Below are 15,294 nucleotides of genomic sequence, written 5' to 3'. Positions count from 1 at the left end.
CGAGTATTTTTCTGTCGGGCCCAACCTTTTGACGTATACGCATAATTCCCCCCCCCCCCCCCGTTGAGAGTATAATGATCAAGTGCATATTTTACTTTGAAAAGTTAATGATCGAATGCATAATCTATTTCGAATGTAATGATCGATTTCTTCATGAATCCCATGACTACTTTAACGTATTCGCATCGTATATTCATGACAGCGCTTAGGGTAACTCCTGAGTCACGTTTCGTTTATCGTAAGCATTGTATTTTGTGATTGAATTTGTTCGTTCACGTGGGTTCATGTCGGTGCATTCGCATCGCATATCCGTGACAAGGGCTTAGGGAGCCCCTGAGTCTCGCTTTTAACGTTAGTTATGATACGCTTATTTGATCGGACAAAGAAGCCTCGTTGGCCTCTATTCTCCGCTCATTGTCTTAATGGTGGCGATTCAAGATACGCCGTTCTCGCTTGGATGTAGCGTCGTAATTTTGTTAGCATCCATTGCGTGCAAGGTAACCCTTTGTTTTTTACGAGTACCGTTCCAACCTCGAATTTGGGTCCATCCTTATTCCACTTGCTCCGTTTTGAAGCTCGTTTAGATACACTCTATATGTCAACGGGCCCAGAAGTCTTGTCTGACTTTGGTAATATGTTGCCACGTGGACAGTCGATTGGCTGGAATAGAAGAGATGTTACCCTTAGGAAGGGCCGTTAGAGGTCTGCCAATGACTACATTTACACGGCACCCTTAATCGGGTTTAATAACATCCGTAATTATGAAACTGTCTAATCACAGTCGTTCCATTCGAGGAACAACTATGATTGGCCAATTTTATAACTATGGATATTATTAAACTCAATTAAGGGTGCCCTATAGCAGAGGTTAATGAGATAATGAGCGAGCGTCAGTGCCAATAGATCGTTCAGATGAGAGCGCCGTGATCGGCGCTAGAATTTAGAGTGCCATCGACTTCGGCTATGAATGTATTGAGTTTCTCAAACGTGAATAAGAAGTCTCCTACGACGCATTTAATGTGATGTTGAAAAAGCTTCACTGTTAACTCCCACAAGCCACTAAAGTGTGAGGCGGCGGGTGGTATGAAATGCTAATGGACGCTCGCTTACGAATTTGTTTATGAGAAACGGAAAGATAAAGGGCATACCACGAACGCAAGATGTTTTTTTAGCGAAGTTTATCTTAAATTCAATACATATAATCGAGTTACACAATTGTTAGACGTTTCGGCCTTAAATTAGGCCATCTTCAGTATTTTGTTTATGAGGTTCTGATGTCGCCGAGAGTTAAATAGAGAGCACATTTCCTTTAATTGATTGTGTGCTCCTACAAAATTGGTTCCATTGTCGAAATAAACGTGTTCTGGTAAGCCTCGTCTTGCAATATAAATCTTTGTAGTGTCGCGAGAAATCCTTCGGAAGATAAATCGCTTACTAATTCGAGATGAATGGCCTTTATTGACTTGCATATGAACAAGCACACGCCTTACTTTTCGTTCGGTTACGGTGTTTTCTTTCTTTAATGAAAAAGGATTCGCAAAAATCTACACTTGTGCTGACGATAACGGCGCTATCTCTTGCACACTCATTGGAGGGAGGTTACCCATTTTATATTCAACTGAGTTGGCCTTAAAACGGAAGCAGCGGATGCCCGGATAACCTTTGATTCCGACCGTTAACTAACCAGAATTTTTGCCGAAGACTATACAATGTAGTTTGAACTCCCGCATGATATTGGATCTCGTATCTTTCTCGGATAATGTTATCTGTCAAGGTATGCCTACTTGGGAGCAGAATCGAATGCTTCTGAGAAAATGTTAACTGCACTCAGAGAAAAAAGTCGTATCAGTAACTATAAATTTGTAGTGAAATAGCGCCTCAACTATATACATATTAAATTCTAGTAAGAATATTAGATTAAGTGAATTAAGAAAATATGGTACATTAATCATATAAACAATTTATAAATGGTTAATATTACTATATTTTTTTATTTCACTTAATTTACTTATTGTTGTTATTAAAGCTTTATAATACATAGTTACAAATTTGTGTATGCATTTCTTATTTATTTTTGTCTTCCAAGTTTGAAACCAACGCTGCGCCTTTTATTGTAAGCTGAGTGGTTTCCTTCTTAGGAGAAACTGAGCTCCGCGTTACGTCCCTCTGGTGACAAAGCTGCGTACTACTCGTACTGAGCGACCCTTTAAAAATTTTTGTCTAAACTAGAAAAATGTAATTGTTATATCTATTTACATGAAGTCCAAGTAACTACTCAATGTAGTTGAGTCACTATTTCACTACCAATTAATAGTGCATACAATTTGTTACCGTGACTATATTTTTACAATATTCAGCACTACTTTAGTTTCTATTACTTTGTAAAACTAGTTACAGATACTTCAATTGCAAAAGTTGCCAAATTTGTAGTTGCTGGAACTATTTCGTTTTCTCTCAGTGTGTGACTACGTTTACACGGCCCGATTTACGCCGAAGTTATAACATCGATGTTATGGAACTAGCCAATCATAGCTATTCTTCTAAAGAATGGAATGACTGTGATTGACCAATTTCGTAACATCGATGTTATAATTTCGGCGTAAATCGAACCGTGTAAACGTAGTCTGTGACGATTGAAGCCTTCCACTTACCCGAAGCAACCCGTTTTCATCTACGAAAGGATTCAAATTAGCGATCCTACTTCTACCTGACAACTCCTTGCCCTTCTTTAAAATTTTAATTTCGTTCGAAAATCGTGCCGATTGAAGAAGTTTTAGAATTTGTATTTCAGCCTCATTGATTTCGGTTGTGCCAATAAGCGGTAATTCGGAACAATTTAGAGTACGAGGAGTATCTTTCTAATATCTCGAAATCGTCAAATGTCGTTATCATGCACGTGCTTGCCTTTAACTCAGGCACTCATTACGTATCAGTTTCAACTGAAACCATATATAGCTCTTCTTCACAAATATTAATTTTATGTGTAATTATTGCTTCAATAATTAAATTATGATGTTTATAAAGAAGTATATTCTTTAGCCAAAATTGATACACAACCGAAATTTCGGTTTTCGATTTTAGCCGAAATTTAATTATTGTTTCAATAAATTATGATATTTATGAAGAAAAAGTATATGATATATGGGTATATGTCTATGCATGGCTTTTATAGGATTCCTATTTTTTAATTTTGGTTTCGGTTTTGGTTGAAATTAACACATAGTGTTTCGGTTCAGTTTCGGCAAAAGTTTCGATCGGACTCTAGTTTTAAGTAAATGCGGCTGCATCCTCAATCAATGCAGTACGATCGTTGAATCGCATCAGAAGATAACCTTGCTGGGCGTAATACCTAACGCGTCTTTCGCTTCGCGACATAACCGCGCTAACAATAACGCGCCGCAGAGTTCTGCCGTGGTATCGTTATTATTTTTAATGGCGCTACTTGCAATTTCGCGCACATCAACTTCGTGACTATTTTTCCGCATTTCCCGGTCGAACGTACATAGAAGCAGGTGCCATAATCGATATAGCTGGCAGCATGTTAAAACGACAGACTTTTTATTAATTATAAGTACGGAATCAAAACCCATACATCTGTTTCGGGTTTCGGAAACTCGTCTCTAACGTCACCTCCCATTTGTCTATCGTGTATTTCGGCAATTTCCTTCCCGGAATATGTACAACCATTATTCTGGTAAGGATGATTATAAATACTACACTGGATACAACAGTGATCGCAGAGAAAAAATGGTCGACGCGCTCAGATCGACAAACTCGGTTGCGAGTAGACTGGATCGGTCGGCGATTCTCCACCATCTCGGATTCACTTTCCGAAAATGCCCGATTTTTGCTTTCCTCGCGACCCTAGAACCGACATCCGATTGATGGCGACAATGCAATGACGCGGAACCTTTGATGATGAGAGATTAAGAACCTCGAAAGAGACATCATTAAGCGGAACCTCTCTCTGTCCCCGAAGAGGTTTAATGCTGGATCGCAAGATCAAATCAACGCATGGTACTGTGACCCAATAATAGGATCGGAAATCCATACAAGGGAATTTAAGAAGAAGAAACACGAGATCACAGGCGCCGGACTTGATGCGAACTCGCTTGTCGGGTATTTTTGTGTCGGGCCCTTTTGACGCTTTTTAATCATATTGTTATCGCATTGTTTCTAGTCTAATAAGGTAGACACTGTAGATGCCATTTCATGAGACACTGTAAACTATCAGCATGGTCATGTGTCAATATTTGACATTTAGCATCTGATACTGCATTATTTCAATGTATTTTTCATTGTCCAGCATCAATTTTGATCGCAGCCTATTTTGACGCTAAAAATGAGCGTCAGCATGAAAAGGTACCTAATGTGAAAATTATTTGAGCGGAAGTCAGAGCAAGATCAGAGTCGTACTCGTCTCATTTTTTTCATTTCAGACTTTATCATATTTATATTTTTACAATTATTTAGGGCAGAGAAAGAAAAGAGGAAAACAGCAATTCTTTAGAATTGATATTAGTTTGTCAACGAATTTACACGACGGACAGTTCGCGCGACAGCACTTTATTGTACATAATTAGCATGTAACGATTTTGATGACAATGCTACGCGAGTAGCTATTTTGTCGGTACGAGTTTTGCCAGATGGAATTATTGTTATAATTTTGCCTGGCGCAATATCGCATTCACGGAGTAGTTTGGGCAAGAACGACAACGTCGAAATATCGAAAACATTGTGACCGACTAAACAATTTCTTCCTCTCGAAAACTTCCCATAGTTCTCCAAACGACTGTACAAAGGTTCGCGTAGTTGATCGCCTTAGTAAGGTCTGCGTAGGCACTAGACTTACATAGAAGACGATAATTATTATACAAACTAGCATCTAAGGAAATATATTACGTATATTTCATGTAAATACAAGACAAGATGTCGTCTCGTACATAATATATGTAATATATTTTACGTATATGCGCGGTACGCGAAATTGCGAAAAAAAATTGTGAATCATGTTTTTTTCTCCGTTGTGCCAGTACCGTTACCGTTGCATCATCGTCATCCATTCAATATTGTGAAATAAATTCACCGAGCGTAGCCTAATAACGGAGCGATATTTATAGTATGTGTTGACGCGCAGTTGGCATCGGGACGAGAAAGCCGGTGGAGAAAGGAAGATCATTAGCGTTTAGATTGTAATAATAACGTTTGTATCAGGTGCGGAAATATGTGCCTTTTTAGTGCAGTAAGATCGAAATAAGTCTAAGAAAGAAGGTTAAGAAATATTTATAAATTATAGTACAGGGGCCCAATCCTGATAGGAAAAACATTGTGTCCGATATTAAATCTCGTCAAAATTGTATTCACGCCGATTTATCGCTGAGAATATCAAGTTTTATTTTTTTTTTTTTTTTTTTTTTTTTTTTTTTTTTTTTTTTTTTTTTAGATTTTCATCTATCGAAATAGATCGAGATAGAAAAAGATACTGTATAAAAAATTTGATCTTTTATTGAAGAAAAAAAGGATAAAACTTGAGACTGAAGGGATTAAATTATAACACAATTGTTACATTGAACAATGTAAATTATTATATTCTGCGAAAAATGCCGGATGGATCTTGATCGATGGTTCGACTTTACAATTTGCCGAGGCCCGCTTCCTACACGTGATTCCCGCGAAAAAATTGATAAAAAAATATATAGAGAAACGATAAGCATACCGCGTTTATTCAAAACTCGCACCTTCGCAAATTCTTAATATGGAGAGGTTCACACTGACATGTGCTATTGATGACAATTTATAATTGTACGTAATTGAACATTATGAATTATATCACGAACGTTACAAGTGTTCCTGTACCTAATTAATTAATGACGATTATTATTGTATATCAAAAATATTGAGAATAATAACGCGATTTTCACTGGATCAAATGAATCGCATTGTCCAAAATTTTATCCTGGAATCCTGCACTTCCATCGAAAAACATGGATGCTTGTGATAATATGAATCAGTAAATCATATAAAAAAAACTTCCTTATTCCTCTTTAAAAAATGCAAGAATCACATGATTTCAGACTTTCTTCATAATTCGATATACCGCCGCAGTTATAATACAAAATTTCTAATTTAAAGAAATTCGTGTAGGTTAATATTATTTACAATTAGATACGATTTTCTTAAGAGTATTTTAACACTATACAAAGTTTAATACTATACTGAGTTTTCCGAAATTGTGGAAATCCCACAATAATTTTGGTAAAAACAAAGATATCAGAAAACGGTAAAAATACATATTTAAAAGCTTTTGGCATCGGTGCTGTTCAATCAACATTTCAAGATGCACGAGGGTTGAGAAGGGTGACGAAAATGTCAAGAACATGAAATTTCCACCTTTGAACGATCGCCCTTTTAAATGGAATCGTTCATAGCGACTTAAAATTGTCAGTGTTTTGATTACCATCAAAGGCCTTTCAGATAAGTCCCCACTTGATCTCTAGTGCCATTTTCATCACCTCTTCCGCCCTTGCACACTTGTGGATAGCGGTTGACCAATACTCATACCAAAAAGTAGTTTTTTCGAAACATGTATTTCACCATTTTCTGATATCTTCGTTTTTACAAAAATTATATATATTACGGGATTCCCACACTTTTGGGAAACTCTATATATACACTTTCTCTTCTCTCTGTTATAAATTCATCTTTTATCGAGAGTATTTCACAAAGTTTGTTCTGTTCATTTGTTCTATTCCGTTTTTCTTTAAAAAAAAAACTTTACATAAATTATGGTCCGAGAATACGTATATTTCTAAACGTAAATATTTCTTACGTAAATATACGTAAAAGTATAATAAAAATATTGAGCATTTTTTTAGGAAGATACACTGAACTAAAACTGTACGTAAATACAACAAAATATTCATTGAATTATGAAAAAATAATAAAATTTGGTCCAATAAATTCTCATCATGATTTAGGTTACAAAACTATTACTAGAATTCATTGCAAAGATGAATATATAATTATATAAATGAATTCAGTTATCGTATCAATGAATTAATTACATTAAGTCGGACATTAATTAACGATCATTTATTGGACCAAAAATGACTAAAATTTTTTTCAGTGTATCGAGGAAGAAAAATGCAGTTCTTGTAAACAGTAAAAAGTTTATGCGAATATTTATGGTCGAATGGTAAATCGTCCATGCATGTACGCATAAGCACAAATAGCAATGTGGTGCGATAATATCATGAACACAATATTTTTTTCCGTATTAGCGTTCGTAAATTCGAGACTGACGATGAGAATCGTTTGAATGGTAGAAAGGAATCACAAATCCTCCATCGTTAACCATTAGTTATGATAACTACAACTTGAAAGATCACTGTGATGGTAGATAAGCAGGATTGTATGGAGCCTGTTTAGCATACGCCTCGTCGGTGTATGGTGGGGGTTGCGGCATTGCTAAAAAATTAAGTAAAAATAATTGTCTATTCGAGTGAATGAAGAGCTTACTACATTTCTCTTCAACGTTAAAATATCAAAATTTAAAATACTTCCAAAAAGAATCAACTCTAAAATATATGAAAATTAAAAAAATATTTTTTTTATAGATCTTCATATAATTAGATATGTTAGATGTTAACTGTTTGAACGTAAAAATCTAAAATGTATATATAGAAATTTTGATCAAGTACCTGTCGAGCCCATTGGATATGGTGGAACATAATTTTGAGTAGGTTGGCTAGTATAGCTTGTTGGAATATTTTGAGTAGGTTGGCTAGTATAGCCTGGTGGAATATTTGCCGGGGACTGAATTACTTGCACAACAGGTGTCTGAATGTCTGCAACAAATACTTGTGTAACGGATACATAAAGATCCCAAGTGTATCTTAAGTTTGTCTCAGAGACAGTGAGCAAATTAGCAACAAGACTAAAATGTAAAAAAATCAGGACAAAAAACGGAATGTAATAACCTATAATATAAAATTTTTTTAACAGATTTTAAGTTTAAGATAATATTTAATTGATAAATTGATAGAAATTTTTTTTAATTTTATTTTTATTAAATAACTTGACATTCGATTAAAATAAAACGATAAATTATGATGTATTGGTGATAAAATCGGATTGTACACAATTTTTAATATTTTATGAAAAAATTTATATATTTAAGCTTCTATAAGTAAAATACATAAAATATGTTGACCATAAAATTTAATTACTATAATAAAATCGAGTAACTATAATATTCGTAGGGGCGAATCTAATGTTAAGCTTAATGTCATATATGCACATGTGGAAGGAATGTTTATTTGAACACATTTCATGTAATGCACTTGGAAAGTGCATTAATAAAAAAGGATTAAAATTATAAATCAATCTACATACAAAGTGTTCCATCTACATATTTGCTTAGTGATAGTTAATATCAATTCTCATATATATGTATATATATATATGTATATAGCTGCTCTTGATAATATAAAAAAATAGCAATCTATAAATTAAAAACTATATCATATTTTTATCACACATAATTTGGAACATTTCATATGTACATTTTAATGAGGTATGCTTAACGTTAAATGAGACATCGTTAAACTAACACAAAAATATCAAAACGCGATTTATATAAAAATAAACAGTAACATAACACAGTATTTCATACGTACTATTGTACGTTATACGCGAGGTTACACATTTCAGACTTATTAGTTTCCACTGTGCAGGTTATCTTATATCTATAATTGGAAGACTAAATTCTCCTTATAAGAATATAGCAATTAGATAAGAATTTAAACTTAGATTTTCTACAAAAACACTCTGCTATTAATGTAATATTGTAAAAAAATATATACGAGTATTGGTATAACGCTGTTGGAAGGCAATGGTAATGAATCAGGAGTATCATTGCCATGAGATCTCTTTAAATTAGACCGTTCAGAAGCAACATAAGCTAAAAGTTGCATATATCTGAGAATATATGGAAAAAGTTATATTACGTTTCTGCTAAAAGATTGACAATAAGATTGAAGAGATAATGCTGATTTTTATAAGGAGAAAATACACTTTCGCAACAGATATATAGTAAAGTATACAAATACATATGTTCCTCATGAGAATTAGTTCAATGTCAGATTATATATAGAAAGCAGAATATAAACTAAAAATTTATCAAATATTGGCATACAAATGCTCTTCGTAGGAGGAATGTTGTGTTGGAATGGTATTATGCCAAGCCTGGTCCTAAAAAGAATGATGACTCTGTGTTACTTGCCAATTCAGAATTCATCAATACATATATTTAATTTTATTGAAAAATTTATCTAATGTTCGTGATTTTTATCGCGTAAGTGTTTGTGGCGTTAAATACTTTAGAAAAATGCTTCTCTAAAGATAATTGTCGCTGTCTCTAACACAAACTAGAATTCATTGAAAAATCCATCTATTTGTATTTGTTCCACAGATAACGAAAATATTAAAAGTTGATTTATTTAATATGGAAAAATATGTGTGATAACTCAATATTAATGCACGAAAATTTAAGAAAGAAGACGTACTTCCATAGGTAGTGCCTTGACGACGGCGATACCAGGGACAGCAGCTGCAGCAGAAGCAAGATATGCAGCATGATAATATAGCAATAATTCCAACTCCTGCAATTATTAAAGGAAGGAAGACACCGACTCTGTAAAACAATAATATCCTTATTAAAGAAATATCATGTATTATCTTTTGTTAAGTAAATTGCTATTCTAAGTGATTCTATTATTTACCATGTTATTTTACACTTAAAATTATGTAAAAGATTGCGCGTCATGTAAAATTAACGTATTACATATTATTTATTTAAACTGTATGTTACAAATGATTATGTTTTACCCAGTTTTCTGTACAAATGTTTCGAGATCGCAGCAATAAGACTTTCTAGCCTCCACATCGATACAGCACCAACTTTCGTCCTTTTTGTCGAAAAATCTTGGGCATGTAGCAGTCCAGTGGTCGAATAAATTCCTTTCCAAAATTTCAAAATTACATTCTACTCCTAAAAAGTAAATAAAAACATTTCGTAACATGCACTAAAAATCTTTTAAGTACTAACTGTTAAAAAAATTAAGGATTAAATTAATAACGAAATTAATAACGTTATTCTCAAAACAATTCTGGATTTCAATTCAATACTACCTTAATCTTATCTTAATAATAATAAATAATTATGCCCTATTTACGAACTATAGGAATATTTGGCTGCAAGAACTACGGTCAAAGAATTTCTAAACTCGCTAGCGTACCAGCCGTTCAGCGGGAAACGTACGGTTGCGATTCATGATTTACATTTGTATAATGTAAATACTAAACTATGTGAAGGAGATTAGAGATCTACGATGACGCATTGTATCTTTAGAAAAAGGAGCTCGTCGAGTTTCGTTCGTTGATGATCCAAGAAGTTATTGCTTTGAATCCATTTTTACTGCCTCGTAAATTTCAAATCTTTTTTAATAATTTCTTCTATTTGTTCATTACTTTTCTAAATTTTTTCAATAATTTTTTTTTCTTTGACAATAAGCTTTTTTGTCTCGTACCAAACAATGGTACAAAGCGAAAAATGGTTAAAGTTAATAAAATAATCTAAATTAAAATATGTAATTTATAAAAATACTGATGTCTAATTTTTTACAATTCTGTTTCCTATCTTTTCGCGTACAAATATTTTTAATAAAAAAGACTGGAATAGAGTTTGTGGTATGACATTATTGAATTCCGCGTATATTAAATGTAATCGATCGCTGTGCGTGCACGCACTTGCACGCGGAAAATATACGAGCGTAAAAAAGAATCAAGGAAATCTCTGTAAATCATAACCAATACGCACTGATCTTAATTAATTATTGCTAATACTGTCAATTATAGACTAGAGTTTAGAGCACTTATTACGACAGGAATAGATCGACTGAATATAGTAATCTCGATATTATCAAATACACACACAATGTTCTCGATGACGTTCAAACAGATCATAACAGATCAAACAGTCAATTGTCAGGCAATATTGATTTTTACAAGAAGCCGAGATCGATAATTGACAAAATTAAACTACAACAATTAAAAAACAGCGCGTCTCATTAACAGGAGTCTGTGGTACGAAACGTTTGCCGTCTATGTAAATAAATTTTTCGTTTATCTTATCTCACTTCCTTGAATTCCGCCTAAAGAGCGATTATTTCTATTTATAGTACATCATGGCATTCATAATATTACATATATAAAGTATTACTATATATTTTTGAAGCGTAAAGGAAAATTACAACAGATCGCATTAAAAAGATATATAAATGGAAATTAAAAATGAAATATGGTATAAGGTTCATATAAATAAAAAAATCAAAATTAATATAAGGAGCTTTTGAACTTAGCAGGATGTGTTTTTGTGCTAATGAATAATTAACAGAAAATTTTAAATCGTGTTTTTTGCGACATCCACAGAGATCCCAACAAATTCAATTCCAAGCTAGTGGCTACATTTACACCGTCCGCAACCTATATGGATAGATGTCTTTGTTTAACATACAAGATAAACAATGACATCTATTGTATAGGCCTAAATGCACGGTGTAAACGTAGCCAATAAGCCAATGTTTAAAAATCTTATCAATTTCTTCTTCGTCTTAACATAGCGATAGCTATAGCGTCTTGCTAAGCGCTCTTGCGAGAGATCAGATTTCGCGATATTCGCAGAAATGAATATGATATTACGCACTTATCTCAAATTAATGTGTATACAGGGTGTCCCATAACTCACTTGACAACGCTCGTGGGCAGGTAGAGCGGACTAAACTGAGTCGAAAAGTCCTCTACTATTTTGTAATTTTCGCAATAGTTAACAAGATATTAATTACTAAAAATTGCCGAATATTGGTCTTCAATAATTTTTTTCTCAAATACTATCAATTTTACAAAAAAACTGCAAGAGACAAAAATTGTTTATTTTCTTCTCATAGAACTCTAAGAATTTTTTCAGAATTTTTTATTAACTTTTTAGTACTGCATTTTTTTTATTGGCAACCAACATGAGAAAATGTGGTATTAAAAAATTCTGAAAAAATTCTCAGAACTTTATGAGAAGAAAATAAACAATTTTTGTCTCTTGCTGTTTTTCTGTAAAGTTGATAGTATTTGAGTAAAAAATTATTTGAGAAATAGTATGCAGCGATTTTTAGTAATTAATATCTTGTTAACTAATGCGAAAATTGCAAAATGGTAGAGGACTTTTCGACTTAGTTTAGTCTGTTCTATCTACACACGAGCGTTTTGTCAAAATTTAACGGACAACCTGTAGATGTGCACTTACAAAAGCTCGTGCAAGCATACTTTATTAAATTGCCATATACGTGCCAACAGAATTTTTTCAGAATTTTTTATCAACTTTCATTTTCTTATTTTTACCATCATGAAAATCCGGTATTAAAAAATTCTGAAAAAATTCTGAAAAAATTCTCAGAACTTTATGAGAAGAAAATAAACAATTTTTGTCTCTTGCAGTTTTTTTTGTAAAATTGATAGTACTTGAGAAAAAAATTATTGAAAACCAATATTCGACAATTTTTAATAATTAATATCTTGTTAACTATTGCGAAAATTACAAAATAGTAGAGGACTTTTCAACTCAGTTTAGTCCGCTCTACCTGCCCACGAGCGTTGTCAAGTGAGTTATGGGACACCCTGTATACATTCATAGTATTTTGTTTCATTAATGTGAAATTAGCGAGTATAATATTAAATATATAGAAACACAATATTTGTCTAATTTAACAGATTATAAAATTATGCCTAAAGAACAAAGTGCTATAAATTCAGTGTGAAGTTTTCTCTCTCTAACGTTCGAGCAATTAATTTAATCGATAATTAACTTACCAAATAGTGTATCTGTATTATTTTATTATCATGGATAGAATTATATTATTTTTAATTAGTTTAATAGAGAAAAGATTAAGAATAACGAATTACATGGCCATAAAAATTTTGCTAAGCATTCTGCCGATTAAGCAGTTTGATCGAAGTTGTGGCAGACTAGTCGATCAAGAAAAAAATGCCAAATTTTCGATCACGTGACATAAAACAAACTTCTTAGCTTCAGCTTCAACGAAAAACTTATCATTCCATTACGATAGAAACAAGAAATGAGTCTCAGACAACTATGTAGAAAAATCGTGTTATCGTATTTCTTAATGCGTTTGAAAAACAAGATAAAAAGTAAGTATAACTATCGATTGTTCAGGTATGCACTATGCAACGCTGTAAAAACGTAATACACAATCAAAAGAGTGAATCTTCGATCATACGCAGAGTATCATTAATCATTCCTTCATAAACGTATGCCCTATATATGATAAGTGCCTAAACGCTTGGATTGATGTATTAACGATCCTATATGTGTACATACATGTGTGTACACACGTTCCCTCAATAAAATCGCGTTTGATTATTTTGCTGAACGACCTCGTTTTCTTACCATAAACGTATCCCGCGTGAAGACAAATCAGCAGCAACGCTACTTCGAGACGTGACATTTTGATGCTGCTTCTCTCAATGATTTCACTACTTGCAGACGCCGCTCGGTGGTTGAGCAATGTGCTTGGCTGTGATACACTACGAGTCTAGTCTAGTGACGAATCTCAGGCAACTACCTGCTAACCGCGCGGACTCACGACACCACCTGCAGTATTCTGGTTCTATTGTATGGACGTGAGTCATATCAACAACTGTGAGAAGGGGCTTTATAGTCCGAGGCTCGATCGCTCGGAGATCAAAAAGAGGGGTACGAATGCGCCGCATTGGTTGGATTCTAAAAAACAATCGAGAAAAGAATCTGATGGACAGATTCAAAAGTAACGTTAATCGTAAACAATATCCGATTGGTCGAGTGGCTGCCTCATTTTCCGAAAAATTTTTAAAACTATATTATTCCTTTTAAATAATGTGTTTTTAGATACTTAAAAGTTGTGTTACAGATTGAGTGAGAAATATAATTACGGATTAAATGAGAATTAAAAATATTAATTATATATATATATATACATATAAGCGTTCTATAAATTGATTCTAGGGAAGTAAAATCTTGCATGGTTGAATATCCCAGAATATGTCGCCTAGTTATATCGCTAGTGTCGCGAATGGCGCCAAAAATGAAAACAGAACTCAAACTCGCGAATACGAAATAGATGGAAGTATCGTTGTTGCTGTTTAAAAAATTAATTTTAAATCAGTGATAATAAAATCGTCGTAATAATTTATTACAAAAAATACTTTCGATACATAAAAAATGTCCATTGTATCACTTTTTGTCCACATTTTATATTTGGCTACTAAGGGCCACTGTCACCAAGCTCAGTTGATCTAACTAGGCCAGTTAGTCCATCGGAATTGACCAATCGCATTTGTCATTTTGTTTGAAGAATTGACAGATTGGTCAATTCCGATGGATTAATTGGCCCAGTTAAGTTAACTGAGCTTGGTGACAATGGCCCTAAAGAAATCATTGTTAAAAAATGCATCTCTATAAAGATGATAAAATGCCCAAAAACACGATGTATAATAATTAATGTAATATAACAAGAATAATAAATATATAATATAAATAATATAAATCAATGTAAACCCATATACAAAAGCATGAGAAATAATTTCAACGATAAATGCAAAAAATAATACAAATGCATTAACTAAACCATCAATGTCCCGAATCTTCGTTAATGAGATCGCTGATGATGTGTCCCATGTCCATGTCATCCTTCAACACAAATGAATGTTGAAAGCCACGCTGACATAATTGAGCATTCAGGCCAGGATGTTTTGATACTATATCTTTATAATATTTCACCGGAGCCCAACCGTCACTGGCGCCGTAATACAACCAGAGTTTATCAGCATGTTTTGATATAGTTTCGTGATCAGCTTCTTTGATACATTTCATCTCTTCCTTGCCAAGATTAATTATTTTACTCAAGGCTCTCGGATCCAGCATTTCTCGAACTGCCCTGATGGATCTATCTGGGATGCCAAAAAACAAACCGAAAGTACGTATCATAAATGTTTGTAGAGTTACTGGAAACATCGTTGTGAAGATCCAAGACAGGAAAATCAAAATTGGTGCCGTACGTGATACCTGAGAAGATAAATATAAAATTATTAGAAATATAATTACTACAATTAGAATAGGAAACAATTGTGTGTCTTGTATGCAGGGCTGGGTAATCATTTAAAATGCCAAATATAAAATACTTAAAAAAA

At 33.4% G+C, this 15,294-nt stretch overlaps 2 protein-coding genes across 2 annotated transcripts in view; both read right to left on the bottom strand.

Annotated features, from left to right (window-relative positions):
* Window positions 1-7,075: 7,075 nt before the first annotated feature.
* Window positions 7,076-13,779, bottom strand: LOC108727321 (protein shisa-5). The gene is made up of 5 exons (XM_018455409.1): window positions 13,517-13,779; window positions 9,889-10,051; window positions 9,567-9,694; window positions 7,701-7,847; window positions 7,076-7,467 (listed from the first exon to the last, which is right to left on the bottom strand). The coding sequence occupies exons 1-5, from the start codon at window positions 13,572-13,574 to the stop codon at window positions 7,385-7,387; spliced, it is 579 nt and encodes a 192-aa protein (XP_018310911.1). The 5' UTR covers window positions 13,575-13,779; the 3' UTR covers window positions 7,076-7,384.
* Window positions 13,780-14,719: 940 nt separating this feature from the next.
* Window positions 14,720-15,294, bottom strand: part of sturkopf (lipid droplet associated hydrolase sturkopf) — a 1,800-nt gene continuing 1,225 nt past the window's right edge. The window contains exon 3 of the mRNA XM_018455408.1: window positions 14,720-15,169. Within this exon, the coding sequence (XP_018310910.1) occupies window positions 14,735-15,169 (435 nt within the window). The 3' untranslated portion in view covers window positions 14,720-14,734. The remainder of the gene's footprint in view (window positions 15,170-15,294) is intronic.

This window comes from Mycetomoellerius zeteki, unplaced genomic scaffold (genome assembly GCF_001594055.1).
Source record: "Mycetomoellerius zeteki isolate Tzet28-1 unplaced genomic scaffold, Tzet1.0 scaffold48, whole genome shotgun sequence".
Classification (NCBI taxonomy): Eukaryota; Metazoa; Arthropoda; class Insecta; order Hymenoptera; family Formicidae; genus Mycetomoellerius; species Mycetomoellerius zeteki.
Note: the sequence above shows the minus strand (reverse complement) of the source record. Positions and strands in the feature narration are given on the sequence as shown.

Excerpts from the sequence above, each read along its gene's own strand:
- LOC108727321 (XM_018455409.1), bottom strand. The coding sequence starts at position 13,574 with ATGTCACGTCTCGAAGTAGCGTTGCTGCTGATTTGTCTTCACGCGGGA. Across the intron at positions 10,052-13,516 it reads TCACGCGGGATACGTTTATG|GAGTAGAATGTAATTTTGAA; the intron begins GTAAGAAAACGA and ends TTTACTTTTTAG. Across the intron at positions 7,468-7,700 it reads ATATCCAATGGGCTCGACAG|CAATGCCGCAACCCCCACCA; the intron begins GTACTTGATCAA and ends TTAATTTTTTAG.